Below are 26,152 nucleotides of genomic sequence, written 5' to 3' on the forward strand. Positions count from 1 at the left end.
ACTTATATTCCTGGCTGTTCAGTAGGCTGAGATCTGAGGATTGCAGGCAAAGCCAACTGGGACAGAAAAGTCCATGAAACTCTCAGCCCCAATTAATCAGAAGTGGAGCTGTGGTTCAAATGGTAGAGTGTCAGCTGTTGACAAAAAAGCTAAGGGAGGCTGGGAATGTGGCTTAGTGGTAGAGTGTTTACCTAGCATGCATGAAACCCTGTGTTTGATTCTTCAGTACCAGATAAGCAGAAAAAGCCAGAAGTGGCGCTGTGGCTCAAGTGGTAGTGTGCTAGCCTTGAGCAAAAGAAGCTCAGGGACAGTGCCCAGGCCCTGAGTTCAAACCCCAGTATGGACATGCATTGTGGTTTGCAGACCAGTATTTGGATTGTTTTACTTTTCTAACTTTACTCTTTTTAAAGAAATGGCATCACTGGGTTCCATTGGCTCATCCCTATAATCTTAGCTACTCAGGAGGCTGAGATCTGAGGATCGCAGTTCAAAGCCAGCCCAGGCAGGAAACTCTATGAGACTCTTGACTCCAATAAACCACTCAAAAAAGCTGGAAGTGGCAGTATGGCTTAAGTGGTAGAGCACTGACCTTGAGTGAAAGAAGCTCGGGATCAGCGTCTAGACCCAGAGTTCAAGCCCCAGGAACATCAAAAAAGGAAAAAGTAAAAAGGAAAAAAAAAGGAAGAGGCAGCAGCGGCATTATCAGAAGTATTCTTAAAAAAAAAAAAAGAAAGAAATATTCTATAATTACTATATTTAGTAATACTGAAGATCACCTAGATAGAAATTGGTCTTGAGCCTACTAAAAAGAGGAAGTTTGAAATACCAGAGAAGCTTAATTTAAAAGTGCTTTGCCTATATAAAGAGAGGTTAAGAGTACCAGGAGAAAGCCTGAAAATGATGCTCATTATGTTACACATGCAGGAATGTTTTTAATTGTTCCCAACTTGTCCATTCTCTCCTTTTAATTTAATTGCCCTGAGAAGTGGCCAACTGAGACAAATTTTTTAAACAAAATTTAATCTGAAGTGAAATCATACTCCAGTCAGTGAAAATATAAGTATATAATGTTAACTTCTATAAATGTCACATTGAATGTATCATTTGGTTGTAGCTTATGAGCAAAGTTAAGAAAGCTTAGCCCTCGCTATTAGAATGTTAAGGGGGATTTATCTTTCAGGATGGAATAGACTGCTTAAATTAAAGTTGTCAGGCTCCAGCCGTCTCATTACATTCATTAAATTACACACTGGAGCCTTCCTTTCAGCAGTTAGACTCACCCTTTAAATGAAATCTGGGCTGCTTCTCAACCAGCCATCAGCCTGGTAATTTCAGTAGTGCTGTATGAAGTGTTTATTATCACCTATAATGTCTGCATAATGACAATGAGTTTTATAAATACCTTTAACATAAGAAGGGGGCCTTGGGACAGGAAGGCAAGTAGAGCAGCCTTTTAGTCAGTGATTCTTAGGTCTTACAGCTGTACAGGCTGAATGTGGTTGCATCTAGTTTCTGGGTGTTGGTTACTGGATATACCGAGTTTCCTATATTGCTGTTTCTCTTGGTCTAGAAAATGTGTTACAATTAATGTTGTTGCTGTTGGACTTATGGTTCATGCTTGTAATCCTAGCTACTCAGAAGGCTGAGATCCTAGGATCTCAGTTCAAAGCCAGGCTGAGCACAAAAGTTCATGAGACTCTTTTTTTTTTTTGGTTCGGTTGTGGGGCCTGAACTCTGGGCCTGGGCGCTGTCCCTCAGCTCTTCAACTCAAGGCTAGCGCTCTACCACTTGAGCCACAGCGCCACTTCCGGCCTTTTTCTTTTTTCTTATGTGGTGCTGAAGAATCAAACCCAGGGCCTCAGGCATGCAAGGCAAGCGCTCTCTGAGCCACCTTCCCAGCCCTTTTTTTTTTTTTTTAAAGGGCCAAAGCTTCTTTTTATTTATTTATTTATTTTTTTGGGTCTGGACGTGGGGCCTGAACTCTGGGCCTGGGCACTGTCCCTCAGCTCTTCAGCTCAAGGCTAGCATTCTACCACTTGAGCCACAGCGCCACTTCCGGCTTTTTTCTTTTTGCTTATGTGGTGCTGAGGAATCGAACCCAGGGTCTCAGGCATGCAAGACAAGTGCTCTACCACTGAGCCACCTTCCCAGCCCCCCTCATGAGACTCTTTTGTCCAATTAACCACCAAAAGCCAGAAGTGGAGCTATGGCTCAAGTACTAAAGCCTTGGGACAGGGCCCAGGCCCAAATTCAAGCCCCAGTATCCTGAATTCAAGGCAAACTGGAAATTATAGTAGGAAATAAGCCAGCATTTTAAAAATATCTCTTTTTCTTTTTCTTTTCTTTTCTTTCTTTTTTTTTGGGGGGGGGGGGGTCCGGTCGTGGGGCCTGAACTCTGGGCCTGGTCACTGTCCCTCAGCTCTTTACCTCAAGGCTAGCGCTCTACAACTTGAGCCACAGCGCCACTTCCGGCTTTTTTTTTTCCTGCTTATGTGGTACTGAGAAATTGAACCCAGGGCCTCCTGCATGCAAGGCAAGTGCTCTACCACTGAGCCATCTTCCCAGCCCCTAAGGGGTTCAAGTGGTAGAGCGCTAGCCTTGAGCTGAAGAGCTGAGGGACAGTGCCCAGGCCCAGAGTTCAGGCCCCACAACCGGACCCAAAAAAAAAAAAATACTATCTCAAGTAGATTATATTTACAAAGAGTTCACTGTGAACCTTGCCTTGTAACTTACATAAAACAACTCACAGTGGATAGAGTTGTATGTCCTAATAAGCACATTAAAGCCAGGTGCTTGTGGCTCATGAGTGTAATCCTAGCTACTCAGGAGGCTAAAATCTGAAGATTCTAGGTGAGAGCCAGCCCAGGCTAGAAAGTCCATGAGACTCTTTAACTAATTTAAAAACAAAACAAAAAAGCCAAGAGTGGAGCTGTGGCTCAGGAGGTAGAAGCCTAGCCTTGAGCAAAAAAGCACCCGGCTCTGAGTTCAAACCCCAGGACCAGCACTTAAAAAAAAAAAAAATATTGCCGGGCGCTGGTGGCTCACGCCTGTAATCCTAGCTACTCAGGAGGCTGAGATCTGAGGATCGCGGTTCAAAGCCAGCCCGGGCAGGAAAGACCGTGAGATTCCTATCTCCAATAAACCACCAGAAAACCAGAAGTGGCGCTGTAGCTCAAGTGGTAGAGCGCTCGCCTTGAGCTGAAGAGCTGAGGGACAGCGCCCAGGCCCAGAGTTCAAGCCCCACGACCGACAAAAAAAAAAAAAAAAAAAATTAAGCTCTCAAAAATCTCTGATTGTTCAAGCACTGGAAACTTAAAAAGGATAAACTTTAAAAATTATTTTTTCCAAAATATTTCTTTTTCTTTTTCTTTCTTTCTTTCTTTCTTTTTTTTTTTTTTTTGCTAGTCCTGGGGCTTTAACTCAGGGCCTGGGCACTGTCCCTGAGCTGCTTTTGCTCAAGGCTGGCACTGTGCCATTTGAGTCACAGCACCATTTCTGGCTTTTTCTGTTTATATGGTACTGAGGAATTGAATCCAGGGCTTCATGCATAGTAGGCAAGCACTCTCCCACTAAGCCACATTCCCAGCCCCAAAATGTTTCTTTTTTGAAGAATAAAATCAAACATAAGAAAGAGTCCAGAGCTGGTGGCTTGCCACTAGTCTTAGTTACTTATGAGGCTGAGATCTGAGGATCAAGGTTAGAATCTCAATTGAGCAGAATAAGCTAAAAGACTCTTATCTCTAGTTACCCCATCTCCCACCCCCCAAAAAAGCCAGAAGTGATAGAGCTCTAACCTTGGGTGAAAAAACTGATCAAGAGAGCTAAAAAAGCTTGAGACTCTGAGTTCAAGCCGTAGTCCCAGGACACATGTGCATGTGTGTGCGTGTATGCACCCACCCACCCACAGACACACACACACACACACAGAGCAGAAGCAAGCACTAGAGTATGTGGTGTAGACATCACAGCTAGATACAGCATTTCTAAAATGGAAAGGAAGCTACAAAGGCATAGAGTGAAGGTTTATCCACAAAAAACCAAGAGTACATCATCACAAGTGAAAGCACATGTTGTGTTAAAATTTAAATGCACAATAAGTCCTTTGTGGGATTGCCACAAAGGATATAAAAGGTTGCAGGGTGGTGAGATGCATTGCTGATGACATTGTGTGAAAACCACGTGACTTGCTTACTTTCCTGGCAAACATTCTGACAGTATGTAATGAACTTTAAACTCAAAAAAGACCCCAAAGAAAACAACGTTGTCTGGAGAGCTTAGTCATTCATTATCATAACTAGTGTAAATTGATCATCTCCTATGGGTCTACCATGTATGAGAGCTCCATTCAGTCATGCACAATATTACCACTGTCTCGTATCTGAGGAAATGGAGAGTTGAAGAAATGAAAGAATTGAAAAGAGCTGGGAGCCTATGGCTTACTTCTGTAATCCTAGCTACTCAGGAGGCTGAGATCTGAGGATCACGGTTCAAAGCTAGCCCAAGCAAGAAAATCCGTTAAAGTCTTTTATCTCTATTTAACCACCAGAAGTGGTTAATTAAGGCCAGAAGTAGAGCGTGGCTCAAGCAGTAGAGCACTAGCTTTGAGTGAAAAAGCTCAAGGACTGGGGGGGAAAAGAAACTAATAGATTGTGAAGTTCTTATAACAGCACCTGTAATGCTCAAAACATTCATGGCTGTTCTTAGCTACCTTTATTCTTTCTTATTTAATACTATTTATGTATTTGTTTATTGTGCTAGTACTTGGGGGTTTGAATTCTGAGCCTCGGGTTCTCTGTTGGATTGCTCAAGGTTGGAATACTATCACTTGAGCTACTTCCAACTTTTCCCTGGTTAATTGAAGATAGTGTATCATGGACTTTTCTGCCTGGGCTGGCCTTGAACTGTGATCCTCAGATGTCAGCTTCCTTAGTAGCTAGGATTACAATCATGAGACACCAGAAGTAAAATTCCATCGTAGTGATTATTTAGTGTTGAGTGTACTTTGTCTTCTTTTCACCCATGACGCTGTTTAAGGTTGTAGTTTGAAGTGAGAAGAGACAGAGCACACAAAAGAGCACTCAGCCTAATTCTCCAGTAACAATGAGAGCATAGACTCTTGAGTCCCTAAAGGACAAGTTTCTGTACACCCGGATTTTCTTTTGAGGGGAGGAGTTAGTTTGGGGTTTTTTGTTTTTGAGAGGTAGGTCTGGCTACTTAGCCCAGGCTGGCCTTGAACTTAACATGCTCCTATCTCAGCCTCCCAAGTAGCTGGGAGAGCAGTGCGCCCATGCCTGGCTATTGTTCAGGGTTCTCATGCCCAAAGCTGCCTTAACACATTGCATGGAACTGTGTTGAGGACCAGGTGGAATCTTTGTATCCCAGTCCAGGTGTAGGATAGAAGCATTGCAGTCACCTGGAACCTACCTTCTTGTTCTTGGCATTCAAACTGCCTTCCCAGTGTGGTAGACTAATTATGTCATACATATCTTCCTCCACACACCCCCACCGCCCCTCCCACTGGCCCCAACAGCTGCAACTGCTCCAAGTACACCCAGAGAGCTGAGTGTGACCTCACAGCTTAAGAAGCTACAAGAGACCATTGCGCAGAGAACCAAGATAGAACTTGGGGACATCATCCGAATCAGAGGCTACATCCGCACATACAGAGAAGAGCGAGAGATTCATGCCACCATTTATTGTAAGCACAAAAAATTCCTGCCAAATTGATTGCTTTTCTGTGAATGTGTTTAGTAAATGCCATTTACACAAAAACTAGACTTCTATCCACAATTTTTTTTTGGGGGGTCCAGTCGTGGGGCTTGTACTTCGGGCCTGGGCGCTGTCCCTCAGCTCTTCAGCTCAAGGCTAGCGCTCTACCAATTGAGCCACAGCGCCACTTCCGGCTTTTTCTTTTTGCTTATGTGGTGCTGAGGAATCGAACCCAGGGCCTTAGGCATGCAAGGCAAGCACTCTACCACTGAGCTACCTTCCCAGCCCAAAAAACTAGACTTCTAAAACATGCAGATAAGAAGATTTAACTCAAGCCAGACACCAGTGGCTCACACCTGTAATTCTAACTAATCAGGAGGCTGAGATCTGAGAATTGCAGTTCAAAACCAGCCCAGACAAGAAAGTCCATAAGACTCTTTTTTTTGGGGGGGGTCCGGTCATGGGGCCTGAACTCTGGGTCTGGGCGCTGTCCCTCAGTTCTTCAGTTCAAGGCTAGCGCTCTACCACTTGAGCCACAGCACCACTTCCGGCTTTTTTCTTTTTGCTTATGTGGTGCTGAGGAATTGAACCCAGGGCCTCAGGCATGCAAGGTAAGCGCTCTACCACTCAGCCACCTTCCCAGCCCTCCATAAGACTCTTATCTCCAGTAAACCACCAGAAAACTGGAAGTGGTGCTCTGGCTTAAGTGGTAGAGCACTTGCCTTGAGCTGAAGAGCCTGAGGGACAGTGCCCAGACCCAGAGTTCAAGCCTCATGATCAACAAAAAAGGAGGATGGGCTGGGAAGTTGGCTCAGTGGTAGAGCGCTTGCCTTGCATGCCTGAGGCCCTGAGTTCGATTCCTCAGCAGCACATAAGCAAAAAGAAAAAAGCCGGAAGTGGTGCTGTGGCTCAAGGGCTAGGGCACTAGCCTTGAGCTGAAGAGCTGAGGGACAGTGCTCAGGCCCAGAGTTTAGGCCTTACAACCGGACCAAAAAACAAAAAAAACCCAAAAAAACAAAAAAGGAGGAAGAAGAAGAAGAAGAAGAAACCACGTGGCATGACTTCTTTTGAAAAACAACATGCATTTCTTAATTTCCTTTTTTTTTTAATAGCTGAGGACCAAATCTAGGGCCTTGTACTTACTAGGCAAATATCCTTCCATTGAGCTAAAGCCCCAACCCCTTAATTTCATTTTGAAGAAAGTTAATTAGAAGTTTATTGGTAGCTTGACTGGAGGCATGTCTTGAGTAGTACAGCACCAGCCATGAGCAAGAAAGCTGAGCAAGCTGGGTGCCAGTATAACACACCTGTAATTCTGGCTACTCGGGGATGAGATCTGAGGATCTCGGTTCGAAGCCAGCCAGGACAGGAAAGTCCATGAGACTCTTATCTCCAATTAACCACCAAGAAGCCAAAAGTAGCATGTGGCTCAAGTGGAAATACATTAGTCTTGAGCAAAAATATTAAGGTACAGCACCTGGCCCTGAGTTCAAGCCCCAGGACCAGCACAAGGGAAAGGAAAAGGAGGAAAGGGAAAGGAAGGGATGAGAAAGAAGGAAGGGGGAGGGGCTGGGAAGGTGGCTCAGTGGTAGAGCGCTTGCCTTGCATGCATGAGGCCCTGGGTTCGATTCCTCAGCGCCACATAAGCAAAAAGAAAAAAGCCGGACGTGGTGCTGTGGCTTAAGTGGTAGAGCGCTAACCTTGAGCTGAAGAGCTGAGGGACAGCACCCAGGCCTAGAGGTCAGGCCCCACAACCAGACCCCCCCAAAAAAAAGAAGGAGGGAGGGGAAGGAGGAAAGTTAAGCAAGAGTACAAGGCCTTGAATTCAAACCCCAGTATTGGCACAATCAATCAATAGGTTTACTGTATTGAGAAAAAATTGGTTACTGACTATATATGGTTGTCAAGTGTATTTAGGCAGAATGGGAGTCTCCAAAATTCTTTGTAATTCCAAGTGTGGATTCATTAGGATAGTGTTCATATTCTTCAAAGTGATATATATTTCTTTTTCTTTCTTTTTTTCTTTTTGTTGTTGTTGGTCATGGAGCTTGAACTCCGGGCCTGAGTGCAGTCACTCAGCTCTTCAGCTCAAGCCTAGCACTCTACCACTTGAGCCACAGCACCACTTCCAGTTTTCTAGTGATTTATTGGAGATGAGAGTCTCACGGACTTTCCAGCCCAGGCTGGTTTTGAACTGCTGTCCTCAGATCTCAGCCTCCTGAGTAGCTAGGATTACAGGTGTGAGCCACTGGCACCTGGTATGATAGAAATTTCTTAAACACTTAAGTCCACTAAAGTTAAGTGAAAAGAGCAAGTCCCCTGTCATCTCTCCCTCTGCACTTTGCTGGCTGGTTTTGAGCTGGAAATCTCAAGGACAGCTGCTGTTGTTCACCAGTGTCACAGATGAATGATGTACTAGTGCACCTTCCTAGTTCCCATCTACTTCCTGGCCACATCTGACCCTCAGGGGCCTTTCCTCTCTGGGGATGAATGAGAATCATGATCTGCATCTATACTTCTCCTAACCATGACTTTGACATAAGAAAGATATGCTTTCTGTGTAATTTCTATGTTTGTTAGATAAAGTAAACGATCCAGTGTGGAACACTCAGATTGCAAGGATGCTTGAGCTGCCCCCTCTCTACAGGAAGGTGTATGACCAGCCCTTCTGCAGCCCAGCCCTAGAGAAAGAAGTGGCCATGAGGTAGGTTATGCCTCAATGCTACTGAAGTGCCAGCAGCAGTACAGCCAGCAGTGAGAGCCAGGTGCTGGGTTGGCCAGGGCTCAGATCTGAAGCACCAGCCTGGGCATGGAAGAGAACTAAGGCATTGTGGATGTCTGTTTCCTCATCTGCAAAGTGAAGGTGGTAACAGTACAGATGATCTAGGAATGTTAAACGAGAATTATATGTATAAGTAAGAGTTATTAAAGGACTAAGGGTGAAAAAGTATTTGAAGGAATATTAGCTAAAATTTTTCTATGTTGGATGAAAACTATAAACTGATAGTTCCAAAACTCTCAGCAAACCCCAAGGAAAGAAACACAAAGAAAACTGCACCAAGGCATATCCTGTCAAAATTTTATGTCATTACACACTGTTAACGCCAAACCTATACCCCCCAAAACAAAAATGAGACCAATTATTGTTAACCACAGATGATATTTGTATGGGTACAACAAATCAAATAATACCCCAGGAGGAATACAATTTTTTTTTTTTTTGCGGTCATGGGGTCTGAACTCTGGGCCTGGGCGCTGTCCCTCAGCTCTTCAGCTCAAGGCTAGCACTCTACCACTGGAGCCACAGCGCCACTTCCAGCTTTTTCTGCTTATGTGGTGCTGAGGAATCAAACCCAGGGCCTCATGCATGTGAGGCAAGCACTCTACCACTGAGCCACCTTCCCAGCCCGGAATAAAATTTTTAAAGACATTTGCTACTATGTGGGAAGAGATACAGAGAACTGATAACCCACTTGTGACTTACTAGGGGTCAGATTTGGGAGGGCAGGATGTGGAAGAAGGAAAAAAAGAAAGGTTTTACTATGTTCCCTTTATATACTTTTATGGGTGCTAAGGATCAAATCCAGGACCTCATGCTAGGCACCTGCTCTTTACTACTGAGCTATATCCTCAGCCTGCCCTACTTTTGTGCCACTGGGGTTTGAATTACTCAGTTGGCTTGCTTGTTTGTCTGGTGCTTTACCACTTGAGCCACACCTTTGGCCCTGCTTTTTGATGGTTATTTTAGAGATGAAGTCTCAAGAGCTTTTCTGCCCAGGCTGGCTTTGAACTGTGATTCTCCAAATCTTTGTTTCTCATGTATCTAGGATGATAAATGTGAGCCACCAGCACCCATTCCTTTCTTTTTTTTAAATGTGCAAATATGTTAGAGATTTTTAAAACTATTTTTGAAAAGTACAAATAATACACCTATATAAAACGGGAAATTGTCCCCTTGGTGCTGCTCCCTAGAAGCTCCCAGTGTTCTAAGGCTGCTGTGCATACACAGGTAGGGGTAGTCATGGTAGGTTTGTTATGTTAGCCTTTGCTTTTTCAGTTTGTTTTTAGGAAAAATGGAGCTATGTCTTCTGTTCCATTCTGCAGCTTGGCTTTTTTCTGGTTGTCTTTTATTGTTGTTGTTGTTTTTTTTTGGTTTGTTTTCATCAATACTGAAGTTTGAACTCAGCAGGTGCTCTACTGCTTGAGCCACACCTAAAGCTCCTGGTGTTTGTTTTCCTTAACTTTGTAATAAGGTCTTGCATTTTTGCCCAGGCCATTTTGGACTTCAGTCCTCCTATTTACACTTTTCTGATAACTAGGATGAAAGGTATGCACCACATTCCTGGTTTTTTGCTTTTGGTTGAAATAGTTGGTTTTTTGTTTTTGCCCAGAATGGCCTCAAATTGTGATCTTCCCTACCTCTCTGCCTCCTGGGTAGCTAGGATTATTGGCATGAGCCACTGCACACAACTACCATTGCATATGTTAGCCAATTTTGTCTATGCATACCAAAAAGGAACAAGGATGAAAGTTATCTGTAGAGCTGTTAAAAACTTTCCCTCAGCGCCAGCAATCCAGGCACTCTGGACCTCACCAGTCTCACTTGTTTGCTGAGTGAGAAAGTCAAAGAATTCCTCGTGGACAAGAGAGTGCAGACCTTCTACCAGCAGGAATTGGAAACTGTAGAGTCCTTGATAGCCCTGGCCAATCAGCCTGTGATTCATACCCACTCGGATCAAGTAAGTGCAGTGTATTTCTGCAAGAGTTTTTTTTTCACGTGAGACTTTCTGCACAAACCCTGGTTGCTCAGAATTTGAAATGAGACTGGACTTGGCCTTTTCTCCTTATTACTTAGTCATATTACACTTAATCTTTTAGTAGAAAAATAATAAGATCATAGCACCTAGTTGTTAGCACTCACCAAGATAGGTATTTAATCTCAGCAGATGTCAAATGAGGGGAACGGAGAAAAGAGGTGGTAATTATCATCTAAGATGATTTATTGATCAGCAAAATGATTCTTGAACTTCAACCCAGGTTATTAATGAATTGTTCTTTCTCAGAATAAGGTGTTAGGAATTTAAAGTCAAGTTGTATTTAGGCTGATTTGTCAGTAAAAATTTCAAGAACCACTAAAAATTTTTCTTTTTCTCAATGGGAAAAAAAAGTCCTCATTTTATTTATTTATTTTTTGGGGGTCCGGTCGTGGGGCCTGAACTCTGGGCCTGGGCGCTGTCTCTCAGCTCTTCAGCTCAAGGCTAGCACTCTACCACTTGAGCCACAGCGCCACTTCCGGCTTTTTTCTTTTTGCTTATGTGGTGCTGAGGAATCGAACCCAGGGCCTCATGCATGTAAGGCAAGCGCTCTACCACTGAGCCACCTTCCCAGCCCAATTTCCTCATTTTAAAAAAAATTTTGTGTTAGAAGTGAACTTATTGTTTGTCTGGTATTTATGTATTTGTTTGAAAATAAGATTGACTGGAGACTTTGAGTTTAGGTGTTCCATTTTATTACTACTCTTAGATTTGTTGCCACGGAGACATGACTCATTTATTTTTAAATGATCTCAGCTTAAATGTCATCTTCTTGCCCCCCTCCTCTGCTGTGATTGCCACTTGTCCCTTGCTGTGATCCTGTCACGCTCATGTCTGTGACATCACTGGCATTTACTTGCTTATCCATTCCTCTACCAGAATGTAAAGATCTGCCATCTTCTTTGCTCTCAGGGCCTAGAGTATGGTACATACAAAACTAATTATTTGCTCATTGAAGGAATGAATTTTTTTTCTTAAATTCAGATGTTCCTATAAAGTATAATTAAAAGAAGAGCTGGGTATGGTGGCAAATGCCTGCAATCCCAGACTCAGGTGGGTTATGTAGGAAATTTGTTAGAGACCAGCCTGGGCTATATACAATAAGACTATCTCGTTGTCTGTCTGTCTCTGTGTCTGTCTCTGTCTCTCTCTGTCACACACACACACACACACACACACACACACACACACACACACACACACACACACACACAAGAAGTATGTTTCCTTTTCATTCTCACTGACAAGTACACTCATCTCCTGGATAAGCGTCTGGATGTATGTACTCTGTGTATATATCAACTATTAGCAGTTGTTTCCCCTTTTATCCAAATGGAAACATGCTGGAGTATCCTTGACATATACTCTTCATTGAGCAGTGTGTACTAGAGCTCCTTTTTAAGTACTGCATACAGATCTACAACTATATAATAACCTTTGACTACTTATACCAAAAGATTAGTTCGTGTGTGTGTGTGTGTGTGTGTGTGTGTGTGTGTGTGTGTGTGTGCGCGTGCGCGCGCGCGTGCATCTCGTGTGCCAGTTTTGGGGCTTGAACTTAGGACCTGAGCACTGACCTTGAGTTTTTTGCTCAAGGCTAGTGCTCTACTGCTTTGAACCAAAACTCTACTTCTTAGGTTTTTTTAGTGGTTATTTGGAAATAAGAGCCTCACAGACTTTCTTGCCTGGATGGCTTTGAACAGTTATCCTCAGATCTCAGCCTCTTGAGTAGCTAGGATAAAGGTGTGATTCACCAGCACCTTGCCTAGTTCATATATTTAACTAGTCTCTCCATTCTTGAACTGTTCAGATTATTTTCAGTCTTCCCTCATTACCAACTGGCAAGCAGTTGGTAATTTTATAATAATAATACAAAAATTGTTTTGTGTTCTTCTGGTGGAACAGATACCGGATCACCTTCTAGGCCAGATCTCTGCTTCTCAGTTTTAGTTTTGTTCTTGCGCCTAATTACCTCTTCCTGGCAACAGGTTTAGGTGCCCAGTGACCCAGGATTTCATACAGGGAATTGAGGGATAGCATTTCAGAAAACACTCAGGTGGAAGGTGTCACAGTTGAGTGCTTTGTTCTTTGCCAAGGACCGTCCTGCTGTGTGCCTCCCATTGCCCTCCCCCTCCCACCCCCCACTTAATCATTTAGGGGAGGCTCCAAGCCAAATTGACCTCCTAGGACTTTGATGATTGTTATGGTTTGCAAGGAAACCACTGCCTAATGCTTAGTAAAGCCCACCTTCCCAGAAGCCTGCTCTCCTGTGATGGTTATAATTAACTAGAGAGACTTGAAGGGCAACTCTAGTCAAAATGATCCATGGTGGAGTTTTGACAATGATAACATTCTGAAAAAGCTTAGTGCAGAAAATCTTACCTATCCAGTGTTGAATATTTAAGGCGAAGTGAATGCGGTACTTTATTTGTTTTGTCTTTGGAAACAGTTTTTACATCAATTATGAATTAGTTCGTTCCATTGCTTTGGTTGAGAGGTCAGTGTCATTCAATTAAATTCCATTTAATTGAGCCCTGGGAGACTAAAGATGCTTACAGTGATGGTGAAACCTGAGAGTGTTGGCACTTTCTGTGGTCATACAAGTGAAAGCTTAAAAAAAAAAGTCACTGTGCTGTTGTCATAGTTCAGAGGCAGCAGAGCAATTGGGAATGTTTTCTCCTCTCTGTCTCTATTTTTCCATGGCCCTTCTTAGCAAATCCAGAAACACGATAAGCAGATCTTGCAAAACCATTGTTTCTTTGACAGCTGGATGAATGTTGAGTTTGGGAGTGAAGACTATATATATTTTTCAGGGAGCCGCCCAGTTCCTGACCTGAGCATAGGCGCAACTCATTCAGCCTGCTGCTGCTTTAGTCGGTGAACAATTTCAGTTTCCCGAATCACATGAGTGAATCAGGCATAGCTCTTTTGAAAGGCAAGATACAGATCCTAGTCAGGAATTGCTGCTGGCTTTTCAGAAGACACAGCTTGCTTTGGGGCAGGCTGGGAGATGTGTCCTGAGGTTAAATGAGGCAAAGGATTCTGGACAGGAAGTGCCACATACTGTTTATATTTACTAAGAGCCATTCCTGTTGAGTCCTCCTTGTGCACAGCTGAAACTGCTTTTACTTTCCCAACACTGGGTGCCCTCTTTCTACTACTTGGTCTTATGAAGAGAGAGGAACTATAACCTTTTATGCAAAGGTTGCCCAAGAGCAAACGCAGCTTTCTGATTTAATATCCAATGTCATTGCATTAAACAAACAAATCATAACAAAAGTATGGAACAGTTATCAAGTGTAACCCTACCAGCGCAAACTTCCTGCCCTCCCTAAATATCATCCTGTCTGCTGGCCGGCAGTGCATTTCTGGATCTTGTTGACACAGCAGATTAGAAGCCTGTTTGGCAAAAATCATAAACTAGTTGGTCTTGAAAGCTGTTCTTATGTCTGGGAAGATGAGAAACTGATTTTTTTTTCCCCTTCAATATACAGGTGGAATTAAAGAATAACACCACTTCCAAGGCAATTCATAGCATATTTAAGAATGCTATAGAGCTGCTGCAGGAAAAAGGACTTGTTTTCCAGAAAGATGGCAGTTTTGATAACCTGTACTATGTAAGTGATCTGCAATTTAAGAATTTCCCTTTATTGCTTAAGTTACAAATACAGTTATTACTTACAAGTACCTACTTACTGGTTTGGTTTTTTTTTTTTGCTGTTGTTAAAAAATCATTAAGAGGTATTAGAAATGCTCCTTTTCTGTAACATCTCTACCAGAGTTTTTGTCACAATTATACATATTGTAAAATTTGCTATCTAATCTTTCTGTACATAATAAAAGATAAAGATATTTTTTAAAAAATCATTAAGAGGGCAGGGAAAGTGGCTCAGTGGTAGAGTGCTTGCCTTGTATGCATGATGCCCTAGATTTGATTCCTCAGTACCACATAAGCAGAAAAAGCTGGAAGTGGTACTGTGGCTCAAGTAGTAGAGCACTAGCCTTGAGCTGAAGAGCTGAGGGACAGTGTCCAGCCCAGAGTTCAGGCCCCACCACCAACAAAAACAAAAATCAAGAAGATACAGAAAGTCAGAAGTAAAGGTGGCTCCTATCTTTCCCAAGATATTTCTTTTAAGCATAGATCCTTCTACACATTTACTGTACATTGACAAATGTGCATATATATAATGCATTCCGGTGGTCTTTTTGTTTTACAAAAATATGATTATCTGTGAAATCAGAAGTTGTCAACCTCAACACTGGCCAGATGGGTGTCATGGGATGTTCAGCAGCAGGCCTGACTTTATTCGTAACACCTCCACTGTTGAGATAGTCACAAATGTCTCTGGGCATTGCCAAGTTGAAAACAATGCTCTAAGTAACGTTCCATGAGCTGGATACCAGTGGTTCAAGCCTGTAATACTTGCTACTCAGGAGGCTGAGAACTGAGGATTACAGTTTGAAGCCAGCCTGGGCAGAAAAGTCCATGAGATTTTATCTCCACTTAACTATCAAAAAACCAAAAAATGAGAAATGGGACTATGGCGCAAGTGGTAGAACACTAGCCTTGGTAAAAAAGCTCAAGGATGCTGCCTAGACCTTGAATTCAAGCCCCAGGACACACACACACACACACACACACACACACACACACGCACGTGTACACTCACACACACGTTCTGTAACCTCTTTGATATGAAAACAGCCCTTCACACACACACACACACACACACACACACACACGCACGTGTACACTCACACACACGTTCTGTAACCTCTTTGATATGAAAACAGCCCTTCCAAGTTCTGGGAAGGTTGCTCAGTGGTAGAGCGCTTGCCTTGCATGCCTGAGGCCCTGGGTTCGATTCCTCAGCACCACATAAGCAAAAAGAAAAAGGCCGGAAGTGGCGCTATGGCTCAAGTGGTAGAGCGCTAGCCTTGAGCTGAAGAGCTGAGGGACAGCGCCCAGGCCCAGAGTTCAGGCCCCACGACCGGACCCCCCCCCCCACACAAAAAAAAGAAAACAGCCCTTCCCAGACAACTTTCCATGGTAGCAGCTCTGAGTCTTCCTCCTTTTTCACATCCTCATGATGATATTTCATTCACTGGGTACTTGCCACAAAGCTTTTCTCACTCCTTTGTGAGGGAAATTTATGGTACTGACACTTTTTTGGGGGGGAGGGGTCTGTTTCTGGGGCTTGAACTCAGAGCCTGGGCACTGTCCCTGAGCTTCTTTTGCTCAAGGCTAGTACTCTACCACTTGAGCCACAGTGCTACTTCCAGCTTCTTCTGTGTATGTGGTACTGAGGAATTGAGGGTTTCATGAATACTAGGCAAGCACTCTACCACTAGACCACATTCCCAGCCCAAAACTTACAATTGCTTTATTTTATGTGTCTGTGGTGCTGTCAAACTCGGGGTCTCATACATGCTAGAAGTTAGCACTCTACCACTGAGCCACACTCCTAAGCCTGGTACTGACACCTTGACTCTCAATAATGTTGCTCTGGCCCCTTCTGCACAACTGTCTTTGTGAATTCAGATTATTATTTCTCTGTAAGATTGACACTGGAAGGAGATTTTCAGGAGCAATGGAATTGTTGATTAAGCTTTGGGATGACATAGTCCAATTTGATTGGCCTCCCTAAAGGCTGTGCCCATTGACCTCCCAACCAAGAGAACCTGTATGGCTGCTGCTTTGCCTCACCCAAAGTTCTCTTAAAAGCTGAGAGGTGAGTCAGTCACCTTGAGCAGGACTACAGGAGAGTGGGAGACCAAACCTAAAAGATACAGACTACCCAGCACTGCTTGTTTCTCCACCTCTGATCCACTGTTGTGCCAGGGGGTCTAAACAGACCTGTGTCTGCTTCTTTACCAAGTTGGCCAAAAGCCCTCATATAGTAGTGCCCCACTCCAGATGGCCATGTAGGAGTTCTAGATCAGTGTTGTTTCTCAGGACATTGGCACAACAGCCAAGTTTATTGGTGTTGGGGCTACCACCGTTGCTGTAGCTGATCAGGGGCTGGCATTAGAAAGGTGTTTGGCAGCTTGATCATATGCAGGAACCCAAGAAGCAGCTTTTCTATGCTATTCTGGGCTTTTCTCTGTCTAAGGCCATAGGGTTTTTGTGTGTACTAGAGCTTGAAGTAAGGTCCTGGGCATTGTCCTTTGGCCTTTTTTCCCCCTCAAGGCTGGCACTCTACCACTTGAGTAACTTCTGGGATTGACAGTCCAGCCTAGCACAAGCGCCATCTCCCTGTGAAGGAATTGGATAGACATGGCAGTACTAGGCAAGGCAGCTCAGCTCCAGCTTCTCCTGGGACACACATTCCCACAGGCTCTCGAGCTGGCCTCCATTAGGGTTTATGGAGAGCAACCCTTCCTGGAGAGCAACAGGCTGTAGCCACCAGGACAAGGTGTGGCAGGGCAGAGCACTTCCTCCTGTGAATCACTGTGAGTTGGTCACCCTCCCCTTCTAGTCATGCCTGCCTTGTAGGCCCAATGTCAATATTGCATTGACTTCTAGTGCTTTCCAGCTTCCTTGTGAGTTGAAAAAACACAGGTGTTATTATGTCCCCTTCTATAAGTCAGGTCCCCCAAGGAGTTCCTGTGCTGTCTCTATAAAGTAGACTCACAGCTGTATGTTTTCATGCTTAGTCTTCCTTCCTTGTCTTCTACTCTTCCATTCCTTTTCTTTCTTCTTTCTTCCTTTCTTTTTGTTACTAGTGTTTTTGTAATGATGATGAAACTCATTTGGTAGTTGCTTCCCTGCTACCACATCTGGTTGAAAAAGAAACAATTCTAGCTGCCTTCAAGAACAGATGGTGTTTCAATGGATAGGCTAGATTGGCTCCTGACAGTTTGTTCTAACAGGGTTATTTCCTTCTTTTATTTTTCATTGTGCTTAGGGAAAGTCAGAAAACTAATGAAATATAAATGTCAGGATCCAGAGGAAGAAGTCCTGGGGTGGAGACCAAAAGGCTTTGATCACTTGATCTTCTCCTAAAGAAGCATATGTATGACAAATTGGGCACCAGTAGCTCATGCTTGTAATCCTAGCTACTCAGGGGGCTGAGATCTGAGGCCAGCCCACCCAGGAAAGTCTGTGAGACTCTCATCTCCAATCAACCACCAGAAAGCTGGAAATGGCGCCATGGCTCAAGTGGTAGAGCACTTGCCTTGAGCTGGAAGAGCTCAAGGACAGCACCCAGGCCCAGAGTTCAAGCCCCACAACCAACCAAAAAATACACACACACACACACACACACACACACAATAAGCCTGGAACCAGTGGCTCACACCTGTAATCCTAACTATCTAGGAGGCTGAGATCTGAGAATCACTGTTTGAAGCTACCCTGGGCAGGAAAATACATGAGATGCTTATCTCCAACAAACTACAGCTGAAGTTGCACTGTGGTTCAAATGGTAGAGTGCTCGCCTTGAGCACAAAGAGGCTCAGAGACAGTGTCCAGGTCCTAAGTTCAACTCCCAGGACAGGCAGAAGAAAAAAGACAAAAACTGTGTGTAAAAGTACACATATGTACATGAGTGTACCCCCCCCCCCCACACACACACACATAATCCCAGCGCTCAGAGGCCAGCCTGGGCTACCTGGCAAGATTCTATCTCAAAAAAAAAAAAAAAAAAAATTCTTAAAGTTAAAAAAAAGAAATGGAAGTACAAGTTGTCATGTCGAAAAGGAGCTTTACAACGTCGGTGCGGGGAGTGGGGGGGGAGGGGGGGAAGGGATGGGTGGGGGTGGGAGGGGGGATCCTGGGAAGGGATGTGAAGGGTAAACAAAGGAGGAGGCTGCAATGCTTGGTAAGAAATGTATGCATTATCCCGCCCATGTAATTGTAACCCCTCTGTACAGTATGTTCACAAATAAAATAAAAAAATATATATATATTAAAAAAAAAAAAAAAAGAAATGGGGCTGGGAAGGTGGCTCAGTGGTAGAGTGCTTGCCTTGCAGGCCCTAGGTTGGATTCCTCAGCACCACATAAACAAAAAAAACCAGAAGTGGTACTGTGGTTCAAGTGGTAGAGTGCTAGCTGAAGGACAGTGCCCAGGCCCAAAGTTCAGGCCCCATGACCAAGAAAAGAAAAAAGAAAAAAGAAAGAAATGTAAATGTGTTATGAGTGTTTAAGGAGAACATTATTCCTCAAAAGTACAGAGTTTCAGGTTTTCTTTACCAGCTCCCTGGGAGTGTGTCCTGTACAGTTTCTCTTTAGGAACAGCACTAGTTTGACAGAAGTCCACGTATCCAAACACTTGGTGTAGGGAAGATGATGATTGGGAAATCTTTGAAAAATGAGCCTGCATGCTAATGTGAAAGTCTGGATGACACAAGCAGGTTAACTAAGGAAATTTCCTCTCTGAATTGTTTTTCCTATTTAGGTAACCAGAGAAAACAAGGACCTGCACAGAAAGATCCACCAGATCATCCGAGAAGACTGCCAGAAGCCAAATCGTAAGTAGCATCAATGGAGAGTAGTCCCCAGTAGGGCTGTTCCCAGGAATTACTGGGGAAGGGAAGGTTCTCTGATCCTCAGTTCCCTCCCTTCTGAGGTGCATGTGAGGCTAACACAGTTGTCCAGACATTGGCTGCACATGAGATTCAACCTTGGAGCTCATTTAAATGTCCAGCACTTACTTCCAGGTCCTGACATTGTAGTTCTGTGGGGTATGGGCTGGGGGGCTTCTCAGGTGCTTTGCAGGAATTTCAGGACAGTGAGGTAAGTCTCTCCACTAGGGCTCTGTGAGGTCGCCTGGTTTCTCATCTCGCAGTTTTTTGTTCCACACTTGTCCCATGGCTTTGTACCGAAACCTGACATTCTCCTCACTTCTGACATCAAAGTCTTTTAGTTTGGGGTGGAATGGTTCTAGACATTGCAGTTTGTTTTTGTTTTTGTTTTTTTTGGGGTCCGGTCGTGGGGCCTGAACTCTGGGCCTGGGCGCTGTCCCTCAGCTCTTCAGCTCAAGGCTAGCGCTCTACCAACTTGAGCCACAGCGCCACTTCCGGCTTTTTTCTTTTTGCTTATGTGGTGCTGGGGAATCGAACCCAGGGCCTCAGGCATGCAAGGCAAGCGCTCTACCACTGAGCCACCTTCCCAGCCCCTAGACATTTCAGTTTATGAATGATGTAATCCAGTCATTTTGGAAGCTGGTAATTTACAAATGAAAATGGCTTTAAAAAAAAAAATTGGGGGATTTTGTGGAGTTAGGACAGCCCCTAGTGGTTGGATACCTGAACTGTATCTGGTCTGACAATGAACATGATCATTTTCATATGAGTTAGAAAAAGAAAACATTAGTTCTGTCTTTTAAGTACAGTGCAAGCCAGTCAGTTTTCAAGGTGACATGTTTTGCAAGCAGATGCTAGTAATGAGTACTGACTTAGGTTAACAAATAATGATAGAAGAAAAGAGGAAGGTGTTATGGACCCCGAACCCCCAAAGCTGTTCTCTTTCTACGCAGACAAGTCTACCTCCAATCTTTATAGCCCAGACGTCCCTGCAGCTTGGATCTGCTCCAGGCTGAGTCAGCTGGGGGAACAGAGCCAGCACTTCTGTCCTGGTGTTTAAGACTCGTTGAAGTCAGAGTCCTAAATGGTGTGACAATACATCTTAAACTCAAAGCAGTCTATAATTTTAACATAAGTGCATGGATGTTTTCTTCATTCAGAACAGTATGAACAAACATGCTTTAGTTGAGGGAAAACCTGTGTGTCTTGCACCTTGGGAGCACTTGACAGCTTGAATGGGACTCTTCCCCCTGTTGAGGAGAGAAGGTGCTCCCAGGATACCGTCCCACTCCCAGGGTCCCTGGCCATAGTCTTAGATTGGTTTGGATTAGACATGGTTTAAAGCCTGGTGTGACACATATGAACAAAATTAATTTCTTAGGAAGACCTGACAGCTTCAGATGATTTGAGGCTCAGTAAAAGTAGCAGGTTTTATATCTGTCCCAGGCCAGAAGCATACACAAGGACTGGCTTTGCTACTCAGACTGTATATAGAAGCCTGTAAAAACCACAAGCCAATTAGCTGCCACTAATAAACTCCCAAGATGAATTCTGGAGCCTGGGTAGCAGGCTCCAGTGAAAGACTTCATAGGGACTATCATGACATCAGCTGCAAACCACTCTTTTTTGTATTGCCATAATCTGTATAGCCAGTACATTAAAATTAGTCTGAGAGGGCTGGGAAAGTGTCTTAGTGGTTGGGTGCTTGCCTAGCATGCATGAAGCCCTGGGTTCAATTCCTTAGTACCACATACACAGAAAAAGCTGAAAGTGGCTCAAGTGGTAGAGTGCTAGCCTTGAGCAAAAGAAGCTTAGAGACAGTGCCCAGGCCCTGAGTTCAAGCCCCAGGACTGGCAAAAAAAAATCTGAGTCAGGTATGGTAGCTCAGAATCATCATCATCATCCCAGCTTAGACAAAACTTAACAAGCTCCCTCCCCCCTCTAAAAAATAAGCCATGTCTTGAAGACACTAATTTGTCACTCCAACTATAGGCAACATAAGATTATGGTCTGAAGTAGGACTCAGGGCAAAAAAAAAATGTGACCCTATCTAGAAACCAGTCTAAAGTAAAAAAAGAACTGGGGCCAGGTGCTGGTGGCTTACACCTGTAATCCTAGCTACTCAGGAGGCTGAGATCTGAGGATCATGGTTCAAAGCCAGCCCAGGCAGGAAAGTCCTTGAGACTCTTATCTCCAATAAGCCACTCAGAAAACTGGAAGTGGCACTGTGGCTTAAGTGGTAGGGTGCTAGCCTTGACCTAAAGAGCTGAGGGACAGCACCCAGGTCCAGAGTTCAAGCCTCATGACCAAAAAAAAAACAAACAAATAGATCTGGGGATGTGGCTCAAGTAGTAGTACACTTGCCTGGCAAGTGTGAGGCCCTGTGTTCAAACCCTAATACTGACAAAAAAATTCTGAATAATAACTGTTCATCATTAAAAGTGCAAATTCACACACAGAAAAGTCAGATTTCCTCCCAGCAACAAGCCCCACGCTCTGTTCCCCTTTCCAGAGGCTCAGTTGTTCTACTTCTTGCATATTCTTCTAGAAATGATGGATACACTTCCAGGGATACTTGTAGAGTTTATCCTACATTGTCCTACTACTTGTGGTTGACAGCCAATTCTAGCTTCTAGAGTTATTTGATAATAGTACTACACATGCAAAGGGGCCTCAGCTTTCTTAGTAGCTTCATAACGTTCCACACATGTCCCAAGAATTACAAAACCGTTTTCCTTTTTAAAATTATTTTTTGTTTAAGTGGTACTGAGGAATTGAACCGAGGGCCTCATGCATGCTAAGCAAGCACTCTACCACTAAGCCACATTCCCAGCTCCATACAAGACCACTTCTTTCACCATCCCTACCGGGCCTTTAGTTCATGTCTTCCTTTGATATAATAAGCATTGAGGTTTTTCTGGTCAGGGTAATCAGTGGAAGGACCTGAGCTCTTAAGTCATTTCTGAGTATCTCAGGAAGAGTGTGCTCATCTAGCCATATTAGATCTCTAAAGGACAGAGAAGGGTTCATTTGACATCCTACTGCCATGCATCTGGGAGGACACTTTTTGAACCATCTTACCAAACCTCATTGTGAAGAAATGGATTCAGGCCTGAGGCTGTCAATGTCACTGTGTAGTGCCCCACAGATGCTAACCCTGAGCATCTCAGCCCTGAGCACTTGGACCTCACAAACTAAGATGAAAGCTCAGTAGCCCTGAAATTCCTAGTGCGGGCTTTCTGCGACCTGCAGATGCTTTGCTAAGCCCTTCTCCACCCTCCCCACCTTGCTATTGGCTTTTCTTCTTTGAGTTTTGAGTCTGTAGCTCCTTTTGGCAGGACAGAGCTAGCTGCATGCCTCCCCTTAGGTTATGGTGTAACATGGAGTCACCTGCCGCAAGCCCCCTTTCCTTCTTACAACCACCTGGAGGAGTTGGTAGTCTTAGTCCAGTGGGCTACTTAGCCCCAGTCATAGCAGAAGGACTTACTTCTTTAGGCATGCTCTGTGTGCTCCTCAGTGGTCAGTTCTATACTTGCAGTAGACATCTAGGAAATCTTTATGTAGTAAATGATATGGACAGTTAAACTGGCTGAGAGGCGTTATGAGGAGATACAGCCACTAGAGGTCACAGTTCAGCACATCATTTTAGCCCAAGACTTTAAGATGGCAAGGACCTCAGTTGTCTCTGTGTCCCAGTGGCTAGGAGAAAATTGAGGCCTGAGGATACCATGACTTGCCCAAGCTATGAAAGCACACAAGTGTCAAACTGCTTTCTTGGTACTGTGATACCTCTGTGAGCATCTTCCAGGGCATTTGTCACCTAAAAACGGAATGCAGAGACAGCAGAGCGGCTATGTGCCAGATGCTCCTCATAGCCTGCTGTCTCACAGGAAGAGTCAGCTTCAGTGACAGGGCTGACTTTCCTTCAGAAGCAGAAATAGTATTTTATGTCATGATGCAACCCTTATATAATTCCAGTGCCTAAGATGTACATATGAATTAAAATCACAAAATAATTCTAATTATAATGCGTGGATCTTACAATTTTTCTTTTTCGTTCTTTTTTTTTTTTTGGAGGGAGTACTGGGGATGAGCTCAGGACCTTGGCACTTGGTAGGCAAGTGCTTAATTGGTTGAATCACACCCCCACTGTTTTGACTCTTTAGATTGCATTTCAGATAGGGTCTCACAATTTTGCTTGGGCCAGCCTCACATCTCAGTCCTCCTACCTCTGCCTGTTGAGTAGCTGAAATGTTACCAGCCTAGCTTCCAACCACAGTACTTCTATCTCTGCTTCCCAAATAGTTGGGATTATAGGCAGGAACCACCATGCCTGGCCCTGTAATTTTTCCATTCTAGTCTATTTTAGTCTGAGTGGTAAGAAAAAGAATGCTAATCACAAGCCACAAAAATTAATTTCATACTCCCCTAATGGTCACAACCCACAGTAGGAAAACCACTCGTATAAATCGTTGGTTTAACCAAGGCAGGGAGTTACTAACCCTCAGCTTTCATCATTGTGGAGCAAGTGGCCTTGGTAGAGGGCAAGAGGTTACTAGACGAGTCACAGGCGAGACTGGATGGAAGCCAGGCATGAGAATAGGCCAAAGTCAAGTAAGAAGCCCTTCTCCCTGTGACAGTCCCATTCAATCAGGGATCCAGGAGAGACCAGCTCTATTGAATCCCAGGAGACCACATCTGGGAAGCCAGTGGTTGTGCCCTGCAAGTGTGACATACTCATGTAATGGTATTAGAGAAGAATTTACCAAGCACTGAAAATCCATTCAGTTATAGATATAAAATTACTGTTTGGAATCCTTGAAGGTTGAAGGTCAGAGGCTTTGAGCAATGGGTCGTCCATGTCATTGTGGACAGAAGGGATCTTGGAGCAGAATTTTGTTTTGGTTTTGTGATCATCTGGACCAGTGTATCTCAGATTTTCTTTTCTTTTCTTTTCGTTTTTTTTGGGGGGGGGGTGGGGTTTGGTCGTGGGGCCTGAACTCTGGGCCTGGGTGCTGTCCCTCAGCTCTTCACCTCAAGGCTAGCGCTTTACCACTTGAACCACAGCACCACTTCCGGCTTTTTTCTTTTTGCTTATGTAGTGCTGAGGAATCGAACCCAGGGCCTCAGGCATGCAAGGCAAGCGCTCTACCACTGAGCCACCTTCCTAGCCCCGCATCTCAGATTTTCATGTGCACAAGAATCCTTTAGAGATCTTATAAGAGGCAAGTGCTGGTTCAGGAAGTTAGGGATGGTTAGAGAAGGGCCTGACAGTCATGTCCAAGCTGAACTATTGCCTTCTTCCTGCAGACATGGAGAAGGGCTGCCACTTCCTGCACATCTTGGCCTGTGCACGCTTGAGCCTCCACCCGGGCCTGAGCGAGGCTGTGCTGCGGCAGGTGCTTGAGCTCCTGGAGGACCACAGTGACGTCATTAGCACCATGGACCACTACTACATGGCCTTTTGAGCAGAACCTGCAGAGTGGCTGAATAACGGGACAAGGTGGTGCTCAGCACAGAGCCAATGCTAACCAGTGTGCCTGTAGGTGGTTCCCTCATTAGACTATAAAATACAATCTATTTGAGAATGAGATTTGGCTGCTGTATCCTTGGACTGTGATGATGTTCATTTCAGTCAGTCATGCCATAAGAAAATCTTCCTTGCAGCTGGGAGCTGGTGGCTCGTGCCTGTAATCCTAGCTATTCAGGAGACTGAGATATGAGTATTGTGGTTTGAAGCTAGCTCAGGCAGGAAAGGTAGTGAGATTCTTATCTCCAACTAACCATCAGAAGTGGAGTTGTGGCTCAGAGTGGTAGAACACTAACCTTGAGTAAAAGAGCTCAGGGACAGGGCCCAGGCCCTGAGTTCAAGCCCCACAACTGACAAAAAAAAAAAAAAAAAAGATAAAAGAAGTCTTTTCTTGCATACCTCCTGGCTGGACTGGCCATCACTCATGATGTAGAACAGGAGTGAAGGGTGTTGGTGGCTTAATCCCTATGACTGTGGCTGGAGGCCCTGTCCTAATGGAGAGTATGTGCCTAATAGAGAGACTATAAGAAATGAAGAGCCTGGGAGCTCGGAAGGTGGCTCAGTGGTAGAGCGCTTGCCTTGCATGCCTGAGGCCCTGGGTTCGATTCCTCAGCACCACATAAGCAAAAAGAAAAAAGCTGGAAGTGGCGCTGTGGCTCAAGTGGTAGAGTGCTAGCCTTGAGCTGAAGAGCTGAGGGACAGCACCCAGGCCCAGAGGTCAGGCCCCATGACCGGACCCAAAAAAGAAAGAGAAATGAAGAGCCTGTGGCCAGAGCACACAGCCCTAAAACTTTGAGACTTCAGGCTATCAAATCCATCCCTACAGGCCTCTACTGGAGGCTAACAACCGGCATAGAGATGTAGCTTTCAGACCTGGGTTACTGCTGTCTTCAGACCACCCGCGGATAGGAGTACATAGGGATCTGAGGCATGGCTGGTCATTTTCCTTCTGGGTTGAAAATAGTCACTAAGCATTTTCCTGTGCTCACAGAAGCACAGGTCCCAATGCATGGTCCCTGTTTTCCCTGAATGCAGCAGAGTCTATCAGCCAGTTTCCTGGCAGACGGTAAATGTTATTTTCAAGGTTGCTGCTGAGTGAGCAAAGACTACATATGTGTCCAGACAGGTAAGGCAGTCATGCTTTTGCTCAGAATGACAAGGTAAAGGAAAAGCATCTGAAGTATGTAGTAAGCTTGTTCTAACAGCAAACGACAAATCCAGCCAGCAAAAATTAAAGTGTGGAGAAAGATTTGGAGTTAATTATAGTCCTTGCACTGAAGGCACCTCAGCCTTCATCTACTGTTCTGGCTCTTGACATGCTCAAGTCTCAGTGACCCAGCTAGAGATCTTGCAGGCCCAAGAGCTGTTTTACCCTTTGTGGACAAGCCTATTTCTACATTCAGTCCAGCTTCAGCTGATGTAGCAGGCAGAGAGCTAGCACTGGCAGATCACTTCTTGTCCTAGACTTTCTGCTCTGACCCAAAACTCTAGCAACATTTAATGGTGATGATTCCCACAGCTGTTCTACAGTTTCCCCACATTTGAAATAGTATCCCAGAATAATTTCCCAC

General features: G+C 44.4%; 1 protein-coding gene across 4 annotated transcripts in view; it reads left to right on the forward strand.

The window, feature by feature from the left end:
• Stn1 (STN1 subunit of CST complex) overlaps window positions 1-24,623 on the forward strand; it is a 37,188-nt gene extending 12,565 nt beyond the window's left edge. Inside the window, exons 4-9 of one of the 4 annotated variants that reach the window (XM_042689667.1) lie at window positions 5,519-5,698; window positions 8,290-8,413; window positions 10,274-10,448; window positions 14,018-14,140; window positions 18,925-18,997; window positions 24,362-24,623. In XM_042689667.1, the coding sequence (XP_042545601.1) occupies window positions 5,519-5,698; window positions 8,290-8,413; window positions 10,274-10,448; window positions 14,018-14,140; window positions 18,925-18,997; window positions 24,362-24,519 (833 nt within the window). In that variant the 3' untranslated portion in view covers window positions 24,520-24,623. The remainder of the gene's footprint in view (window positions 1-5,518; window positions 5,699-8,289; window positions 8,414-10,273; window positions 10,449-14,017; window positions 14,141-18,924; window positions 18,998-24,361) is intronic. The other 3 variants (XM_042689668.1, XM_042689669.1, XM_042689670.1) reach the window with 3 other exon arrangements.
• Window positions 24,624-26,152: the final 1,529 nt, after the last annotated feature.

Source organism: Dipodomys spectabilis, unplaced genomic scaffold, assembly GCF_019054845.1.
Source record: "Dipodomys spectabilis isolate Male_0828 unplaced genomic scaffold, ASM1905484v1 ptg000125l, whole genome shotgun sequence".
NCBI lineage: Eukaryota > Metazoa > Chordata > Mammalia > Rodentia > Heteromyidae > Dipodomys > Dipodomys spectabilis.